Source organism: Paroedura picta, chromosome 10 (genome assembly GCF_049243985.1).
Source record: "Paroedura picta isolate Pp20150507F chromosome 10, Ppicta_v3.0, whole genome shotgun sequence".
In the NCBI taxonomy this organism is placed as follows: domain Eukaryota; kingdom Metazoa; phylum Chordata; class Lepidosauria; order Squamata; family Gekkonidae; genus Paroedura; species Paroedura picta.
In genome coordinates, this window is record NC_135378.1 from 63,686,786 (window position 1) to 63,707,099 (window position 20,314).

Consider the following 20,314-nt stretch of genomic DNA (forward strand, 5'->3'; position numbering starts at 1 on the left):
GCAAGACCCCATTCCTGTGTGGAAGACACCTTTTCATTTCAGCATATTCTGCACATAGAGAAATGTTAGGAAAACGTTTTAAAATAATAGCAGTGAAGGAAAATTACTATTTATGTTGGATTTTTGGAAGACAGTACCTTGCAACATGAATCTCTTTGATTATTCCCAACCAAGCAACACCCAAGACAAATTCAGCTAGTCGTTTCAGCTCTGTTATTTACAAGGAACTCATTGATCAATAAAGGCAACGCTGCACATAAGGGCATAGCTGGTATGAGCATTGCTTTGGGGCTTCCAGATTTCGGGAGCTTTAAATGTTCTTGTAACGTACAGTTTTTGTATAGAATTTGGAGTAGAATCTGATGGACTTCTGCAAACAGCATAGAATTACATGTTCTGCTGAAATCAGAGTTTCTTTTCCCCCTTTCTGTCACCCATACACCCATGCTTATCCACAGGCTACGGCAACTGTTAGCAGAATAAATCTCATCAGCACTCCCTTCCAGCTTGCATTGGAAAAGTGTAACATAACCTTTTGTAAAGGGTAACAGGAGGTATCAAGTGCTTCTGACTTGGGGCAGATCCAGTGGAGCTCTAATTGCCAGGCTGAATATAAACAGAATGAATTGGCTTTTGGAGACATCACATTACAGTCTCTGGGTGCAGTCCGAAGAGCTAGGCATGTGTCAGCCCCACTGAAATTCTGGAGTCCTAAATAATTGTATTCCAAACCATTGTTTATTAAATTTAGCTCAGTAACAATCATGGAGAATGTTTAGGATCATGAGGCTACGTACCTTATTAAGAGCCCTGCGTTGGTCCCATTCAAATACCGCTGGTTTCAATGAGTGGGATTAGTTTTCCTTTTTCTGCATTCACAACACATGTTTTCACAGCCTTTTCCAGTATGCAGTAGAAAGGAGTATAATGTTTTATGATGGCCCTGGCCTGCAATTGCTATTGTTTGCTTAGAATTTGTCCATGAATTCATCCTGTGGTATATTTATATTGCAGAGGGATGAACTCAAGTTGGATATCAGTAGAAAGCAGTCTCCCCCCCACACCCACCAACACACACACAATATGGGACTCATTTCTCTCATGGAATAAGATGCATGGCAACAAAATATTATCTGTAGTCAACTGTTAGAGAACTACAGTCATGTTTGTATAATTTGATAGTTAGAAGCTGAGTATAGCTAAACACTAAAATTGCTTGTGCGTCTCTGCATAACTATCCTGGAATAAACTCTGAATTGTGCTTGTATAAATAAGACAATAAGATGTGATCCAGGGTTTTATTTATTTAGACACTTTCACGCCACTGGGGACCTGAAATGGTTTACAAAATCCAGTTTAAATAAACACAAATCCAAAGAAGGCGTGCAATTTATGCTTTCAGGAAGAAATGTTTTGTATTGAAGACGTTCCTTGGGAAGCAATTTCAGAAGGGTAGCCATGCTGAGTCAAGATTGAGGGTCTCCAGAGAACTCCTCTTGGCAGCATGAAGCGATCAGGTGCTGCACAAAAATGTAAGATGAGACTCTGTGGACTAAGAGTGAAGAAGGAGGAAAGAAGATGGTCCATATTTCTGCCTCTCTCACTGATTTTTCAGGTGGCAAAGTGCAGGCAAGTTGGTTCATGCTGATGATGAACATATATAATGCAGGAATCTCTATTCTTGGCAAGCAGGGGAGCGAGTTGTGCCCTTTGGTTCATGTCCTTTTACAGCCCTTAAAAGCTGTACAGGACTGAGCATTCCAGAGTAATCAACACAAAGAAACTGAAAGCTAAATTATGCTGTTAAAAGTTCTATATCTAGGATTGCCAGCTCCATGCTGAGAAATACTTGAAGATTTGGGGGATGGGGTTTGGGTAGGGAAGGAACTTGGGTGGGGGGCATAAGGCCATAGGGTCCACTTTCCAAAGCTACCATTTTCTTCAGAGGAACTGATTTCTGTGACCTGGAGGTCAGTTGTTAAACCAAGAGATCTCTAAAAACCACCTAGAGGCTAGTAACTAAAATGTGGCCACACGGTGAGTAGGTTAAAAAAATGAGTTCGCGTGAGACAAAAAACGTAAATAAGAAATTTTACTAGTGTAATCAAATAGCCTCTGCTTCAATATGAACAAAACATGTTGTCAGGTAGGGAATGAATCCTCCTTAAGTCTTTGTTCTCAAACAATTTATAGAGAGCATTTGAGCTTAAGCCCTAGTATTTTCCACAGCCTGATGTGTGATGTAGGCCAAGGCACAAAACTAGCGTCTTAATGCCTTCACCTTGTTTTTAATGGTTGTGCTTTATTGGTCTCTGAATATAAATTTTCTAAATGAATAAATTATCCATCCAAACATCCTCTGGTATTCTGGGTATCCCTTTCTTGCTTTCGTTGTCCCACGACCGTCTCCTTGCATGGAAAAATTGTTCCTGGTTTCTGACTGATGTTTGGGTATGTTTTTTGGAGCTCTGTTCAAGTCATCTTTATTTTTGAAATTCCCAAAAGAAATGACGTCAGAAACGTACCTTGCTGAAGTTCAAACCGCAGTGATAAAATCTGAAACATTGCTTTGATTCTCCTAGCGTGTTTCCCTCATGCCTCTTCTGAATTATGTTTTTATATATCGAATCGCAGATGTTCCACATTATATAGTCAGTACTTTCATTGTTGAGTCTGAGTTGATTGTTGCTGTTATCCAGTAATGACTTCTTTGGCATGCTTGGCATGTTCTTCTGAAGATGAGTCTTAAAATGTGCTGTGACTCTGCATAAGGTCTTGATTTTTGAATGAGTTCTTATAAATATACAGGAAGATAAATATTATATTACAGAAACTAAATGGTGCAGCAGAAAGAGATGTCCTTTATCTTCCATGTCTCTCTTCTTACAAATATGTCCGTGGATAATGAGGTCATGTTCATATTTCATTTTGTTTTGTTTAAAATATGACCTGTACAAAAATGCTGATTAGTCCACCAGTTGTATGTAATACATAATAATACATCAATTTCTACTTCTTGCTGCTCTCCTGCCAGGAAGATATCCTCCTTTTCTTGGCAACTCTTCAGTCAGGTTTCAGTATTTCAGCAAAAATGGTTTCAAGGAAGGGTCCAACAAGAAGTTGCTGAGTTAGAATTCATATGCAGATTTGATTCTGTCAGAATTGGAATCAAAAGGAAGTTGGGACTGCTAATTTGCTACAAAAAAAGAGTTGTTCCTGCTTACAAGTATGAGCATATTATTCACATTCATCTGATTGTGCTAGTTTTTAGGCCGTTGGGAACAGTCCACGCACATTCTGAATTTTTTTAAAGAGGACTGTTTTGATTGCAGAGAAATATCACATACCTTGCCCTGGGAAACTGAGTCTTCAGAACTCTTTTTGAAATAATTCCTCCTTCTTTGAGGGCCACTCAGAGGGGCTGGCGTGTCATCAGGAAGCACCACAGGGGTTCTGATTGGCCCTCACTGGAAGGAGGCCCTCCCCCACTGAGGCTTTTCCCAGCCTTTACAGGGACCATGGGTCCTGATGGTCTCCTGCCCTTCTGGCTGGCCTCCCCACCTTCGCATAGGCCAAGGAATGCCACAAGTTTCCATGCCAGGTGCCTGTCCTGACCCACCTCCTCACTTCTACACAGGGCAAGGAGCGCCACAAGCTTCCACTGCTACCAGATGCCCACCCTTCTCAGCTTCCTCACCGCCATGTAGTGGAATCCAGTTGCGTTTCTATAGTTTCCCACAGGTTTCCGGTCTCGGCAAAAATCGCTAGCCAGGAAGCGATATTGCTGAGCTTTGTCCAGCCCCTGGCCGTTGATCAAACGAGCAGCCAATGGGCGGCTGTTATCATGCTCCCGAAAAGCCCCTTTTCCTTTAAGGCAGGTTTAAAAACACACACACACACACACGTTGCAACGAATCTGTGTTGATTCGTTGCAACCGAGAGACCAATCTAGCTAGCAACTGGTGTTTGAGCTGCCGTTTTATCATTGCCATGCTCCCCCCGAGTGAAAAAGAAATACCTCCCCCCGCATGGGCGTGATTTTCAGCCGAAAATAAAGGGAAAAATAAAGGGAAAATAAACCAGCAAACGGGGCTGTGTGGTGCTTGGTGCTTGGTGACTCTGGGGAGGGACTGCAGCCGGGGAAGCCTCAATGGGTAAACGAAGGCTCGCCGGTGCGTTGATCTCTGTTCGCTCCGAGAAAAATAATGGCGATCGCTTCGCTGGGAGATCAGAGGAGAGAGCCAGGGGGAGGGACTTTGCAGAAACCGCAACAATGGTAACGCACAGAACTTTCCCGCTAGTGTTGCAGATTGGTTGCAAGAGTGTAGCGCTTTCTGGAGGGTGAATCCACTTTTTGTGATTTCCCTGAAAGAGCTACAACGAAGCGCTTTTTGCTGATCGGTTTCAGGAGTGTGGCAGATTGTCAACGACGTTGTGCATAACTGCAAATTAATAGCAATTTCAATTTGCCGCACTCCTACAAGGAATGCTACAAAGAATCAGTGCGGAATGGCCCTCATTTAATTCTTTTGTAGAACAGAGGAAATATAGGTAATAATTTCACATGAACTTTGCAAAGTGGTGTTTCATTACAGTCAGGTATGGTCAGGCATTCTCTGGCCTGAAATAAACTTCTGGCATCTGTGTCCTGTATAATATTATATGGGTCACTGTAAAAGTTACATAATCCATGTGATTGTTTTCTAATTCCCTTAAACCAGATATAATTAGAGAGAAGATACAAATATAAAATTAATGTGGGAGTATATTTTGTGATCTTTGTCTTTAAAAAAAATGCCTTTTTAAAATTCTAGAGAGCTTATTTCTGTGGTAGTAGATTGTTAACCATTCTTACCTAATAAAATCAGAGTCCAGTAGCACCTTTAAGACCAACAAAGATTTATTCAAGGCGTGAGCTTTCGAGTGCAACCCCTCTTTGTAATCAATTTAGTCTGACGAAGAGTGCTTGCACTCGAAAGCTCACGCCTTGAATAAATCTTTGTTGGTTTTAAAGGTGCTACTGGACTCTGATTTTATTGTGCTACTTCAGACCAACACGGCTACTCATTTGAATCCATTCTTACCTAAGCTATTAAGACACATTTTTTCATTACATTGTAGTAAGCATTGTGATATGCACCACTATGACCGTTTATGCACTGGAGGTATGCACTGGCTTCATGTGGAGGAGTGGGGAATCAAATTAGCTTCTCCAGATTAGACCCCCTCACTCTTAACCCTTATACTACACTGGCTTTCAACTGTCAACATGAACATATTGATATGTTCCTTTGAATTTGTACTATATGTCCTGCTAGGTCAACTGAAGTATGGGGTGGGGGGAAATAAGTAGATCTACTTTAAATCTGCAGTTTATGCTAGCCAGATCTAACACCCAGTAGCTAAACCTCGTACCAGTGAATAGTTGTTTTAGCCTAATCTACCAAAGAATGCCAGTAGAAAAAAAAATCCCTCTTTAAATGTTCTGAAACAAGAATATGACTTTTGTACTAAAGTGGTTTGATGGATACACTTTAAAAGATTGTTATAGATGCTACAAATATCTGTTTGTGAGAAATATTTGATTTCTTTGTTTGAAACAGGGTCAGTGAGACTTCGAGGTGGGAAAAATGAGTTTGAAGGCACAGTTGAAGTTTATCTGAATGGAATATGGGGGACAATTTGCAGCAATCATTGGGATGATGATGATGCATTGGTGATATGCCAACAACTTGAACTTGGGTAAGTCAAATTTCTTGTAACTCTGACTTTTGCATAAACCCAGTGTCTGTAGAACGTTTCCAGACAATTAATAACCAGAACTGTATACATTTGGAAAACATCCTCTTTTTTATGTAAACAGAAGTTTTTAAATACTAAAATGCTATTCTCGTTTCTTTATCTTACTTTATCTTACTCATTTTTATCCCATATTATCTGCTCAGATTCAAGGAAGCTTAACTTTCTATTTTTTTTTACCATTTTATGATTTTAATTCTCCTTTCTCAGGCCTAAATAATAGGGACTGAATGGTTCAAATAACACAAACTTCATACATTATTACCATTTCTTTTGTAGAAATCACATCCAACTTGAATTTAGCTTGCCATATGTTTTAGCTGCACACTTGTTCAAAGAAGTTATCATTGGCTATAGGGTCTCAAATGTACATGAAGGATTTTATCATGTGATTATTGTTTGCATGTGGCTTCCTATATATAAGCTCTGTTTGTCCTGGAACAATCATAGTGCCTAAAATGGCTCACTTTGTAGAAGAAGGATATTATTCACAAAGATGTATCTTACGGAGTGCAAATAGGGAAACTATTGAGGCTACCAGCACATCACCATTCCTGATTTGCAGTCTGTCTCACTCTTTTTTCTCAATCACTATGGTTACTTTTGTTGTTTGGGGAAAATAGGGGCCAGGAATATGCTTATCAAACTAATTCATTATTATGCAAAATGGTAGGAAATTGTATATACATGTTAGGCAGATTTCCCTCAGCTTTCGCTATATTGTAATCCCTGACAGACTGAAATATGAACGTTTTAATTCATGTAACTTGACATGTTGGCATCAGTATAATGAAATATCCGTTGTAAAATGCTATGGTTGTACCGCAGCTGTGTGACTAATGGACCAATTATGACTTTTGAAGATATTTCCTAGGAAATAAACATCACCTGGATTGAGGTAATTAAATTAAGATCTGCCACCTCTGGTCATTGACAGCCTCTTTCTTACGGTTAGTATTCTGAAAAGAAGATCTGAGGGAAGGCAAATGCTTGTGCATATTTACAAATCACTGTGTTAAGTCTAGAACGGAATCCAAACAATTTGATGGATTTAAATAGCCAAAATGCATGCTGCAGTATGCTAGCTATTTTGGGTACAGAACAGAGCATTACACTTTAAAGGGAATTTAAACAGTAGAGAGTTTTCCGACTACAGCAGCACAATCATAGAAAGCCAGTGCTGTCCAATGGCCCCATGTTCTTCTGTTAATAGCATAGAAATCCCATATCTGCTAAATGTGACCACTCTGCCCTATCCCACAAAGTAAGAATGGCTTCACTGCTTTATTTTTTCATGTCCCAGATTTTTGTTTTTTTGTTAAGCCTTAGGGGGTTTATTTAGAATATTTTTCCTGTGACGTTAACTAGAGATTATCCCACGCTTAAAGGATGGTCAGTTTAAACTGACAGTAAGCTGTTTCTATAATGTCTAATATTAATCTGCCATGCCAGATCAATTTATACAAATATGTGGATTAGGTGAGATCAAAGTTCTGCCCATCTGGAGGTGGGAGTTTTGCCTAATCTTTCAGCTGTGTGTTTTGTGCCATTTCCTTATCTAGTTAAAATACAAATTATTTTTATTTGCCGGTTTCTCAAGGTGTAACATATAGATTGCCATCAGATTCCAATTAAATGGAGGTTTGATTGATAAGATTTCAGAATGAGCAACTAATTTGTTCCCCTAAAGGTAACAGTAGCTATAGTATCCACTGATGTCTGCTGTCTTTCCCTGAACGTAACAGTGTAGGGAGCAAGTAGATGAGCGATAGGGATGTGAGTGTCCTGCATAGTGCAGGGGGTTGGACTAGATGACCCATGAGGTCCCTTCCAACTCTATGATTCTATGATTGTAAGCTTGGTGTAGTAGTTAGGAGTGCCATCTTCTAATCTGGCAAGCCGGGTTTGATTCCCCGCTCCCCCACATGCAGCAAGCTGGGTGATCTTGGGGTTGCCACGGGACTTGTAGAGCTGTTCTGACCGAGCAGTAATATCAGGGCTCGGCCTCACCCACCTCACAAGGTGTCTGTTGTGGGGAGAGGAAAGGGAAGGTGATGGTAAGCCACTTTGAGACTCCTTCTGGTAGAGAAAGGTGGCATGTAAGAACCAATTCTTCATCTTCTCTAGTACAATGTATGCAAAGGCTGCGGAAGAGATTCCATTTAATGATCACCACTGTAAAACTCCGTGCCTTCTGGGTATTTAAACCATGGAAGGTGTCTTACACCAAGTCAGACTATTGATCTGTCAAGGTCTCTGAGTGGAAGTGGCTCACCAGGGTCGTGTAAAGGTTTTTCACACCTCCTCCTGCCTGACTGTTTTAATGGGAGCTGTTGAGGACTGAATCTGGGACTTTATGCATGTGAAGCAGATGCTCTACAACTGAGTCTTTCCCCCTACTCTTTTACAGGTTCTAGGAAGCAGTCTAAAGGCATGCATGTGCAAAAAGGCATACATGTGCAGATGTATTTTAGAATATTTACGCATGTAAGCCCAAAAAGCTTATTAACATTCTTAAATTTGAAAGAGAGGGTTTTGGTTAGGGCATTTAGTCTGAAAGCTGCCAACTGGAAAAACAGTTCATGCTTACCAAAAGAATTCCTTGATATTGGCAGTTATGATTCCCGACATTTTGCGTACACAAATTTAAAAAGCAGTCTGAGGCTCTAACACATGTTCGAAAGCCCTTGTGTTTGCTCTCCTAGTCCTATTGATGGACGTGCTCTGGAAGTTCCACACTTGAAACTTAATTCTCAGATGTATTGATGCCTGATTTGTATCAGGACTACAATGTATAGGGAGAGGGGCTTTATTTAAGCCTCTTCCCCGTACCATTTTGCTAAAATGAAGTGGCCGGAAAGGTTAAGGTAAACGGTAATGACTGGGGAAGGCACTGGCAAACCACCCCGTATTGAGTCTGCCATGAAACGCTGGAGGGCGTCACCCCAAGGGTCAGACATGACTCGGTGCTTGCACAGGGGATACCTTTACCTTTACCTTTAAGCTGGGTACTCATTTTACCGACCTCGGAAGGATGGAAGGCTGAGTCAACCTTGAGCTGGCTGCTGGGATTGAACTCCCAGCCTCATGGTCAGAGTTTCAGACAGCGTGTCGGCTGCCTTATAACCCTGCACCACAAGAGGCTCTGAAGTGGTCTTAGAAAGCTGCTATTTTCCATTTTAGTAAAACCTACATGCAAGGCTCCTCAGTGGGGTAAATTGTGGATCTCAAGAGAGCCAGCTTGGTGTAGTGATTAAGAGTGGCAGCCTCTAATCTGTAGAACCATGTTTGATTCCCCATGCCTCCACATGTAGCCAGCTGGGTAACCTTAGGCCAGTCACAGAGCTCCCAGCCTCATTTACTTCACAGGGCATCTGTTGTAGGGAGAGGAAGGTTAGGCCATTGCCAGCTGCTTTGAAACTCCGTCAGGTAGTAAAAAGCAGAGTACAAAAACCAACTGTTCTTCAAGAGCTATTTCAGGTCTTTCTCTCTTCTGTGCATTATACATGCACGCACCTGGAAATTTAGAAGTGTGCATGGTAACCAGAGTACATGTCTCAACAATACAGAGACAGATGTGTGGAACATATGAAGATTTTGTAATGTGTGTATGATTCACTCAAACTTCACTAGATGAGATGCTGATAGGGCCATGTTTAAAATAATATGAATACTTACATCCCACATTACATATACAGAAAGTATATTTTTGTTTTGTTGTGACCCAAAGGTCACAACTACCCTAAGAAGGGAAAAGCAGGGTCTGCTGTGAAGCATGGAATTGTTAGTTTGAATAATAAATTGGTGAGGAATTATCTTGTAGTTTTTTTTTTCTGACCCCTTGTATTTATTATTCCTCCCACAGAGAAAGAGGCACAGCAAAGCAAACCCCATTCTCAGGACTGGGCCTTATCCCTGTTTACTGGAGTGATGTCCGTTGCCATGGCGATGAAGAAAACATCCTGCTATGTGAAAAACGTATTTGGCAAAGTGGAATGTGTCCTCAAAATATGGCAGCTGCTGTCGTGTGTAGCTTTTCTCATGGTAAAATACAAATGCATATACTTTATTAGATTTGGTGTTATGTTAACTAGTGTAGTTGCCGTCTCTAGATTCAGTGCAAAATAGCCTTGTTTCGATTGCTTGGGGTAGAATGCATGAGGGCTGTGCTGACTGATATCACTGTTTCCCCTCTTTTGAATTATATTGTATTTTGAAACCTGGAAGAAGTCGTTTCGCTTCTCATCCTTGGGTCAATAACAAGTATGGTGCCAAGGTACATGAAGTGAAAAGCACAGCTCACCGATGGCTGTAGTTTGCAGGCCAGGAGGTGGGTTGAGGCTGGAGGAAGAAGGAAGGTTGTGGGGTGCTTTGGTGTCATTGAGAGCCTAGGGCAGGGGTAGTCAAACTGCGGCCCTCCAGATGTCCATGGACTACAATTCCCATGAGCCCCTGCCAGCATTTGCCCTAGGGGCTGGGGCAAACTGGGTTCTCAGCATTTTTGCTGTGGCAGCGGGATGCCTACATGGTTCATGAGGGTCTGGGCTAAGGTAAGAAGCTATTTAAAGAGTTCTGCACTAGCTTCTGTCCTCTTTTTCTTTGTTTCCATGAAGGTGGGCTGTGTGTGTTCATTCCTCCACCACCCCACCCTTTATCCCTCCTTGGCATGCAGGCAAGGATTGCCCCCTTAGTGGAAAACTGAGAGCCAAAATTGATGACTTTGCATTAAGGCTTGTTCCTTCCCTGTACAAAGTGGAGAGTGATTGGAGACCCAATGCGGGGAGAAAAAGGTTGCCCCAAGTGAGGTGTGCCGAACCCTCCCCTTGCCTGTGGCTTACCTCATTGCAGCCCTGCAGAGGAAGGGGAACCTCATGTCTCCTCTCCTGTTCTTGTTGTTTATTCATCAGATGTCCCTGGATCTTGCTTTCTCCATGACTGCAGCAGATTCAAGCTCAAACACATCTCTCGTTTGGCCTTAATTATTCAGAATCAGCAGGAATTGTTTCACAATAGAGGTTTTGCAAACATGGTCGTGTTCATACAGAGGACTCTGCCTCCAGGGATCTGGACTGCAGTTTCAGTGGCTCTCCGGCCTGTTTTGTCTTTTCACTGGACTTTCAGATGATGATGTAGGGAGTAATTGTTCATCCTGTTATCTGCTTGCTTCCCCCCCTCCTCCGTGCCCTTCATCTTTGTCAAGGAACAAGGCTGCTCTCCTGGCTTGTGTGCTAAACTCTTGAACTTACTTAATATTTAATTAAACCAAAGAAAGACAAATTAATCTGACTCTCCTCAGTCATTAACTTTTCAAGCTTGGGGTTTAAAGCAGCACGCTGTGGCTCCAAGATGAAAACCCCAGTGCCTGCAGGAAAATATAGGGGTTTCTCCATGACACCCAGCATCATTAGTCAATGGGAGGAGGAGCAGCTCTGAAGCTCTGTAGCTGCTTGGAGGGTGAGATCATGTATCCCTGAGCAGCTGCCTACACCTCCTTAGGAAGGCATGCCTAACCCTCTGAGAAAATGTCTGTGGAGTAAGTGCACGCTGTGTTGTGTGCTTGTCTAGGCCAAAAATACCAGCTCATGCAGCAATTCATTAACTTCCAAGAAAGTGAATTGTGCCCTTTTCTTTCAAGTGAAGCCCTCTTTGGTGTACCAAGTGATGGATGAAATTTAAACTTCTCTGTTTAACTTAAACTTCTCCATGGGATGTCCAGCTGCAAGAGTATATATTGCTCACATACTTGAGTATGTTTTCGGGATCTACTTGGAGATGCAAATAAAGACTTGTGTGGGTTTGATTGTATTCCTTGTCAAACCATGGCATGAAGGGCCTTTTGTGCCACTTCTTCAGCTTCTGATATTTATAGGTGAATAAAACTTTTGTGCAGAGAAAAATCTTTTCTAACTGAAGCTAGCATGCCCTAAAACATGTCTCTATTTTAGAGAGAGCTATGTGACTACCATGTATTAAAATGAATAGTGTTAGGAGGGTTTGAATGAAACGTGTTTACAACTTCTTAGGTCAATTCATGCAACTTTTTTCTTCTCATATGAAATAACAATAGTACGACCTTAACATATGGAGAAACACAAGTGTGAATCAGACTGCATAGAGAAACAGCAGAGATTTCCATTATCATGCCATCCCTTTTAATAATCACATTTACCACAGAAGTCATTCTACAGCAGTGGTTCTCAACCTTCCTAATGCTGCAACCCTTGAATACAGTTCCTCATGTTGTGGTGACCCCCCAACCATCTATCTATCTATCTATCTATCTATCTATCTATCTATCTATCTATCTATCTATCTATCTATCTATCTATCTATCTATCTATCTATCTATCTATCTATCTATCTATCTATCTATCTATCTATCTATCTATCTATCTATCTATCTATCTATCTATCTATCTATCTATCTATCTATCTATCTATCTATCTATCTATCTATCTATCTATCTATCTATCTATCTATCTATCTATCTATCTATCTATCTATCTATCTATCTATCTATCTATCTATCTATCTATCTATCTATCTATCTATCTATCTATCTATCTATCTATCTATCTATCTATCTATCTATCTATCTATCTATCATTTATTTATATTTCTATACCACCCATTTCTTTGCAGCTCTGAGCGATTTACACAGAACATTATAACTTACATGAAACATTATGCAGACTATAACATCAAAACTACTTTCAATAAAACATCAAAAGATTACAAAACTACAATTATAATATAATAACAGTTAACAGTAACTCTGGGAGAGTCATGGGCAGGCGTTTGGGGGGACCAGCAGGTGTTCTGAGTCGGCTGGTCTCAAGCAAATGCCTGGTGGAAGAGCTCCCTCTTGCAGGCCCTGCGGAACTGTGGAAGTTCAGGCAGGGCTCTGATCTCCTCAGGGAGCTCGTTCCACCAGGTGGGGGCCAAGACTGAGAAGGCTCTGGCACTTGTTGAGGTCTCACTAGTGTTATGCTAGTGTTCTTTCACAGAAATTAAACCAAAACTCACCAATGGTGTGAAGATCCATTGTTCACAAATGTGTATAAATTGGGTTTTTTCTGGTTTTTTGTTCAGTTCTGCCTCTTGTCCCACTGAGCTGCGCCCCCCACCTGGAGCACCTGGCGGGAGGCACTGCTGGAGCAGCTGGCAGCTCAGCACGGGCACCTGCAAGAGGAGCGACGATAGTAGTGGTGCCCCCCCCCAGCCAAGCTGCTCACCCTGCCATGACCCCTGTGAAAGGGTCGTTCGACCCCCAAAGGGGTCCCGACCCCCACGTTGAGAACCATTGCTCTAGAGAGATATATTCATGGACTGTCTAAGTAAATATGGGAGTTTGCCTGTTAGTTGATGAGGACTGCTTATATGAAATGATAAAAACTAGTGAAGATGGTTTGGAAGAGCAGGAAGGTCAGGAGCTTCCAGAAGGGACAGACCAGAACCAATGGGATGAAATTAATTCAAAAGAAATTCTGTCTAAACATCTGGAAGCCATTCCTGACAGTTAGAGAGGTTTCTCAGCGGAACAGGCTTCTTTGGGAGGTGGTGGGTTCTCCATGGAAATGTTTAAACACAGGCTGAATAGCTGTCTGATGGAGAGGCTGATTCTGTGAAGATTCAAAGGGGTGGCAGGTTACAGTGTCAGCGATAGGGTTGTGGGTGTCCTGCATGGTGTCCTGATGACCCAGGAGGTTCCTTCCAACTCTGTTGTTCTATGATTCTTTGATTCTATTCTATGATTCTATGAATCATAGAGCTGGAAGGGGCCATACATGCCATCTAGTCCAAACCCCTGCTCAATGCAGGATCAGCCTAAAGCAGCCATGATAAGTATCTATCCAGCTGCTGCTTAAAGACTGTCAGTGAGGGGGAGCTCACCACCTCCTGAGGCTGCCTATTCCACGGCTGAACTACTTATACTGTGATTCCCCCCCCCCCCAATATCGAGCTGATATTGTTCAACATGTAGTTTAAACCCATTACTGCAGGTCCTAGCTCATCCAAAATACAAGTCAGAAATTTCTTTGCCACCTTGTACATGTGCAGAATCTTGATGTAGGGGCATCTTATGAATCTCATGGACAGAGACATGTAAGAGTTGCAGTTCAAATGAGCTGGAGAGAACTAAACATGAACTGTGTATGTTTCCACTTCATTCTTCTTCTGTATTGCATCCATGCAACAGTTAAATTAATGAAGATTTCTCCCCTCAAAAAAACCTGCCAGGTTATGACAATGTTTAGGTTTTTGAAATTAACGATTGCTGCATCTTGAGTCTGAGAAGACTCAATAAGTTATGGTCCTATTTATCATTGTAAAGAAATAAAAAGATACCAAATTGTAAATTCAGCACGGTAATGGAGTAAATGACATATGGATTAGAGACAATTTTTAAATATATCAAACCAACATATTTAATAAAATCGTACGTAATCTGAACAATGGCTTCCTGTGTGAGTCCTAGACTTCTCATGGAAATTGTTTAGTCTTGCTGCAGCAAGTGAAGGGGGATATGAACGACAGTGACGCAAAACTAAGTTTTCTTTTTCATTTACACCACTGGGTCATCTCAGTGTAATTACTCTTCTCTAGCAGAAGGTAGGGAAGGGAGGCCATTTGAAAGAGTGTATTTATACCATTACATAATCTCAGAACAATAGTCCTTCACTTTGTTTTAGTTTACAAGGTAATGAATGGAAATTACTGGGGCTTAAGTAGTCCAACTCCTTAAACTTCTATTGCAGTCCATTCATCCTTTAAATTTCTGTCTCAAAAATAACTGCCAAGCTTACTTATATCAGATTTGGACTTGCTCCAGGACTGCACTCCTATGATTTTTCTGGGTTTAGAGACAACAGCTGTTCTTAGCATTCTGATCTCAGCTACCAAACAGCACGGTGACCATCGATCTTGGCATCTTTTTTCAGCCCTCCGTCTCTTAACCGAGTTCTGCTATCTGTTTGAAATCATCTTCTATCCTAAATTCTGATACTAACAGTTAGTGCAGTGTTGGCTTGGGGCATGGGGTAGGAAACATGGGAACAACCATATCAGTAACAGCAGTTATTCTGTGACTACAGTTCTAGGAAGAGCTCCACAAAGGGTCCATTTCAGGGATAACCTTAGTTGAGAATGTATTGATTGTATCGATGAGGCCACTGTACTCTCTGATCCAACTTGTTCTGATCCATCAAGGTTCCTTTTTAAGTTCTTATTCAACAACATCAATAAGAGAAAAGACTATTGAGGGTTGTGTTTTTTATTTATCAATCAAGCAAATGATGTGTGGAACACTTTCTGTTTCGGTTGAGGAGTTAACATTCTACAAATGTTATTGTGCTACACAGTCTGTGGCCATCTTAGAATGGGACAAAGTCTGTGACTCTGAACTGCTGTGATGTACGAGTTCAAAATGTGAACCTCCTGCTGGATATTTGTGGTTGTTGGTAATTAGAAAGTGAAAACTTCATTTTTCTCATTATGTGTTTCTCTTCAGCTTCTGATTTTATCCCAATCCGGCTGGTCGATGGGAGCAGTGCTCATGAAGGAAGAGTAGAAGTCTACCATTCTGGTCAGTGGGGGACCATCTGTGATGACCAATGGGATGATGCTGATGCTGAGGTAGTGTGCAGGCAGCTTGGTCTTGGGTAAGTTTATTTCCAAATACTTTTTATTCAGTTGCAAAAGTAATAATTAGTAATGAACAAAAAAGATCAATCCAATTAGAACTCATGCATTACATTTTAATAACTTGGATAGCTGAACCCATTATGCTCTTGTCATAGAAACAGAATATTTTACATTCTCAACAGAGAACTACATGTTGTGAACAATGCAGGACTTCCAGTGAAAATGGCAGTCTGTGGCTTGGTATTTTCTGCAGTCTAGGAATGCACAATTTGCCAGGTTCTAATCACTGATTGAGGAGATGTCATTCACAACATGATGCCCTTTCCTGTGTCCAAAAGTCTAGTGATATTAAGTTGTGAGAGTCTGTAAATTATTCCATTAAGGTATTTTTCAGCTTGGATTCTGTACTGTGTTGAATCCTGAATCAGTCATGAGTTTTGCATTTCTTGGTTACTTTATCTGGATGTGTTTCAACTTTTGTCATCTATGGATATGGACAAGATTATTGGAAAGGTTTGTCCTGTCACTTGATACAAAATATGCAGTGCCCTCATTCTGTCTTATCCCATTATTATTTCTCACACTGGACCTAATCTTGGTAGATAATAGCATAATGTTCTCTGCTGAATTCCCACATGAAGATGGGTTCGAACCCATAGCTTTTGTAGCTAGGCCTGGGTACAAATGTCTACACTGTGGACCTTGGGTAGTATGGGTAGTAGCTTCTGAGTAGCCCCATTCCTGATGTTCAATGCAGTGTAACAAATTGTGTTGAAGGAAAAAAGGAAGCCCTGGTCTCTGAGTGCAAGCACACTTTTTGGACCTCAACCCAACTCAAGTTAGAGGACCCCAATTTATTGGTACTTGACAATTCCATATACAAGCCATATACTATGGTAATATGTTTGCTTTACGTTCAAGTTTGTATGACTAGAATACTTTTTGTTTGCTGCATTTTGTAAATGATAGTTGTTTTAAATAGTCCCCTGGCCAGATGGTTTTTATGTGAATATAGATTATGATCTCAAAAAGAATAGCCAGATGTTGTAGCAGGTAGGTCTGTATTCTTGTCTGAAATTTACAGAGAAGAGAAAGATTCAATGAATCAAGTTATGAAATTCAGACTGAACAGTGTACATTGTTGTAGAGTTAATCCAGCTGGAGTTGTTCTGCAAATTGTAAAATAAAGCCTCTTGGTATTAACCTACAGTCTCAAAGCTTTTATATGGCATTACAGTGCAATAAAACCCACCAGGATTAGTTTGCCAGTGACAATGGGATAATACCGCTCATCTAATTAATTACTTTCCAGTATGCTTTTAAAAATAAAAAGTAGGATATAGTATTTGGGTTGCTAACTTTTGACAGTCTATATATACGTATTCTCAGAGTACAAAGTATCCTTGAGTTAGACCCATGAGATTGGAAGATGACCAAATCCAGCTGTTTACATCACAATAGTGACCTTCAGACACCAGCATCCTTACACAATATACAGTGGTATTTTTTCATAAACCTTTGATATTTGTGTTTTTCTTTCATGATGTATAAAGGCGTTATGTAAAGACCAAGAAATAAAGATGTTTATTTTTGTTTATATTGTTTATAACTAGCAGCCAGGAATGCACCTGGAACTAGGAAGAGTGGAGGGCATGTGGAAGGCCCCCACCCAACATGGCAGCCCCACCCCACACTGGCAGGAACTGACAGGCCCTCATTAGCCAGCGGCAGCGGCACCCCCACCCCCTTTCCCTGCAGGCACAAGGCAAGGACTGGGAGGTGGCTGGCAGCTCGCAGGCCACCTTTAATGTGGGCAGTGGTGCACTCCCCACCACTTGTACCAGTTTCAGCATGAAGGAGACAGGGGGCGAGAGTTGGTGGCAACTCCTTGGCCACTGCCACCTCTTCTGAGGGCAGGAGATTTAGAGGAGGCTGGGAGCATGCAGCAGCCCCTCCTCCCCATGGCAGCCATGAGTACACAGGCAGGGGATGCACCAGTGTCCTCACCACCTCAGCGCTGGCACTCGCCCCATGGGGAAGCGGGTGGCAGGGAACCATCTCATGGCCTTGGTCTTGCATGGGTCCAGGAGGCCTTGCAGAAGGCCCTTCTGCTCTGACAGTGCCAGCACTCATCCCACAGGGAGGCAGGTGGGCAGAAGGGAACCATATTGCTGCCTTGGTCCCATGCAGGACTAAGAAGCCATGTGGAAGGCTCTCTGTCATGGCAACTCAGACTGCATGAGGCTGAGAAGTGGGACCAGCACTACACCAGTGCTGCTATCCACCCCATGGGGAGGTGGGCGGGTGGCACAGAGGCATGTTGTGGGCCTGTGAAGGCCATGGCAGGCCTGCTGGGGATAGCGGTAGGTGTGGGCATGGCTTTCCATCAAAGCCTGTGTAGGCCTTTGGGGGCCGCCTGTCCTAGTGGTGGGTGGCTATTTCATGGGCTCCCACCCCCACCCCCACCCCCAGGATATCTGGCAGGCAGGCAGCCTGAGAGGCCACATTGGCCTCCCTGGGCCTGGCCTTAAGGCCAACCCCCCCCCTCTCCCAGCCAGTCTGATTGGGTTCAAAACCAGGCAATGGGTTTGTTCATCCTCAGGCAGTTTTCCAGATGTAACTAGTGATCTAAGGAATTTGGAAGCCTGATGCAGAAGGTTGTTTCTTTGGTATCCAAGGAATAGTTGCACGTCACATCTGTATGGCTCTTCCTGTTATTAGTTGTTTGCACACAAATGGAATTCATTTAAACAGGCAGATGAAACAAATGTAAAGACAGCATCTGTCTTAGTATATTACAAAGCTTGAAAGAGTTTTTCTCATCCTATGTGGGGTATCAAGGTTGAACCTAGAAATGCTGTAAAGCAAAAAAGGTTTCTTCTCCCTCTTCCCATGAGCAGTCAGATCTCAAAAACTGAGCTGCTTCCTGCCCCAGACTTCCAAAAGGCAAGGCAGGGAAAAACCCTTCAGAATTGTACCTAAACTTGCTATCCACCCCATGGGGAGGTTGGTGGGTGGTGGAATTGTACCTAAACTAGGCTCAGCTCTCAACAGGGGCCAAGGTGGCTAAAATGCCAAAGGCAGAGGGGGAAGAAAGAGAAGCATAGGTTCTAGAAGCAGAGGGTGACAGTTGGCAAGTGGCTTACCTGCATGGTAAGAGCCTCTGCAAAGCAAAGTCTGTGGCCTTGCCTACTCAACACAGGTAGCAAGAAGCCCATAAGCCAAATCCAAAAGCCCAAATCCAAAAGCCCATTTGAGAGCAGCTGAGCTGTGCCAGGGCAAACCATTTCCATATCAAAGCAATCCTCCCAAGAAAAGACAAAGTGACAAATCCAGTACTCTAAGCCAAGCTTCCCCTGCCCCTTCCCACAAGGGGCCTGGTACAAAAGGCTAGCACCTCCTTGCATCCATTCTTAATCTCTGCCAAGGATAACATTTTTCAGTGGTCACTGAAACCAGATGGATTATTGACTAAAGAATGTACTACTTAGAGGAAGAATAATTTTGGGTAATGATTAAAATGTTGTTTGCTTCTAGGATGCTTTGCTTACTAATGTCATGCATAAATCTACCTAAAATAAGCACAGAGACCAAAAAAGGGGGAAAGAACATGAGTAATGTATGTGTAATAATATATTAAAAGATAAATTAATTGTGATATATTGATGAAAACGGGCAATACAAAATCTTTAAGACATTTTTTTAAAGCAGCATACATGTTAGATAACTGGTCTATATGCACTTGGCCTGTCACTTTCAGCACTTTGGATTGCAACATTTGTACCAAGCAGTAGAGAGAGCAAGAATTAAATGAATGATGGATTCTCACTGGGGATGGGCAGGAACTGCATTTCTGCAGTTTGGTTTGATTTGGTTTGTGGCTGAATCATGAACTGAATCACAAACTGATAAGCCAGTTCACAAACTGAACCTGTTCATATCAGTTTGTGAGTTGTTTTTTTTAATGTTTAACCCCTTTGCTTTCTGCTCCCTGTGAAAAGTGTTGGGGAGCAGAAAGCAGGAGTTTAAAACCAAACAACTGAGCGGTGAGGAGCTCCCCGCAATTCATCTGTTTGGTTTAAATGGCTTGGAGCTATTTAAACCCCTGCTTTCTGCCCCCTTGAAAAGCCACATCTTTCTGCTTGCCGTGACTTTTGCCTCCATACTTTCTGTTCATTGCAACTTTTTACGGTAAGTAAAAAGCAGGAAGTTAAATGGCTTTGAGCCATTTAAACCTAACTATTGACTGCTCAGACTTGGAGCCATTTAAAGCCTGGCTTTCTGCTCTTCGTGAACTGTCACAAACTATATCAACATTTATGGAAGTTTGTGAGGACTCATCAGTTCACAAACTTCACTTTGTGAACCATGAACTGCTCAAAAAACTGAACTGTCTTGTGCCCATCCCCAGTTCTGATTGTTAGCTGTAACTGATTTTTTTATGTTTGTTGTGTTTGAACAGGGGAATTGCCAAAGCTTGGAGCCAAGCTTATTTTGGAGAAGGTTCAGGGCCTGTGTTGCTAGATGAAGTGCGTTGTACAGGAAATGAACTGTCTATAGAACAATGTCTAAAGAGCTCCTGGCAAGAGCACAACTGTGGTCACAAAGAAGATGCAGGAGTATCCTGCACTCCCTTAGCAGGTAGATGGCTGCACTGTGATAACTTTTGAAAAACTGACTGTACGTTTCTTTACTGCACAGAGACAAAAAAAGTGGGGGAAATCCTATGTGGGAGGGATGGTGTACCTACATCCATCAGTCATGTGCCTAAAAAAGGCATCACAAACATTTAAGACCACAGGCTAGTTTCCTGTGTCCAACTTTAGCATGGGACAACATATTTATTTGATTTATTTGATTTCTAGGCGG

At 42.0% G+C, this 20,314-nt stretch overlaps 1 protein-coding gene across 2 annotated transcripts in view; it reads left to right on the forward strand.

Moving 5' to 3' along the window:
- The window catches only part of PRSS12 (serine protease 12), a 54,703-nt gene that overhangs the window by 5,706 nt on the left and 28,683 nt on the right, over positions 1-20,314 (forward strand). For both annotated transcript variants that reach the window (XM_077300456.1, XM_077300457.1), the window contains exons 2-5: positions 5,604-5,742; positions 9,665-9,843; positions 15,312-15,462; positions 19,908-20,086. In XM_077300456.1, coding sequence (XP_077156571.1) covers positions 5,604-5,742; positions 9,665-9,843; positions 15,312-15,462; positions 19,908-20,086 — 648 coding nt within the window. The remainder of the gene's footprint in view (positions 1-5,603; positions 5,743-9,664; positions 9,844-15,311; positions 15,463-19,907; positions 20,087-20,314) is intronic.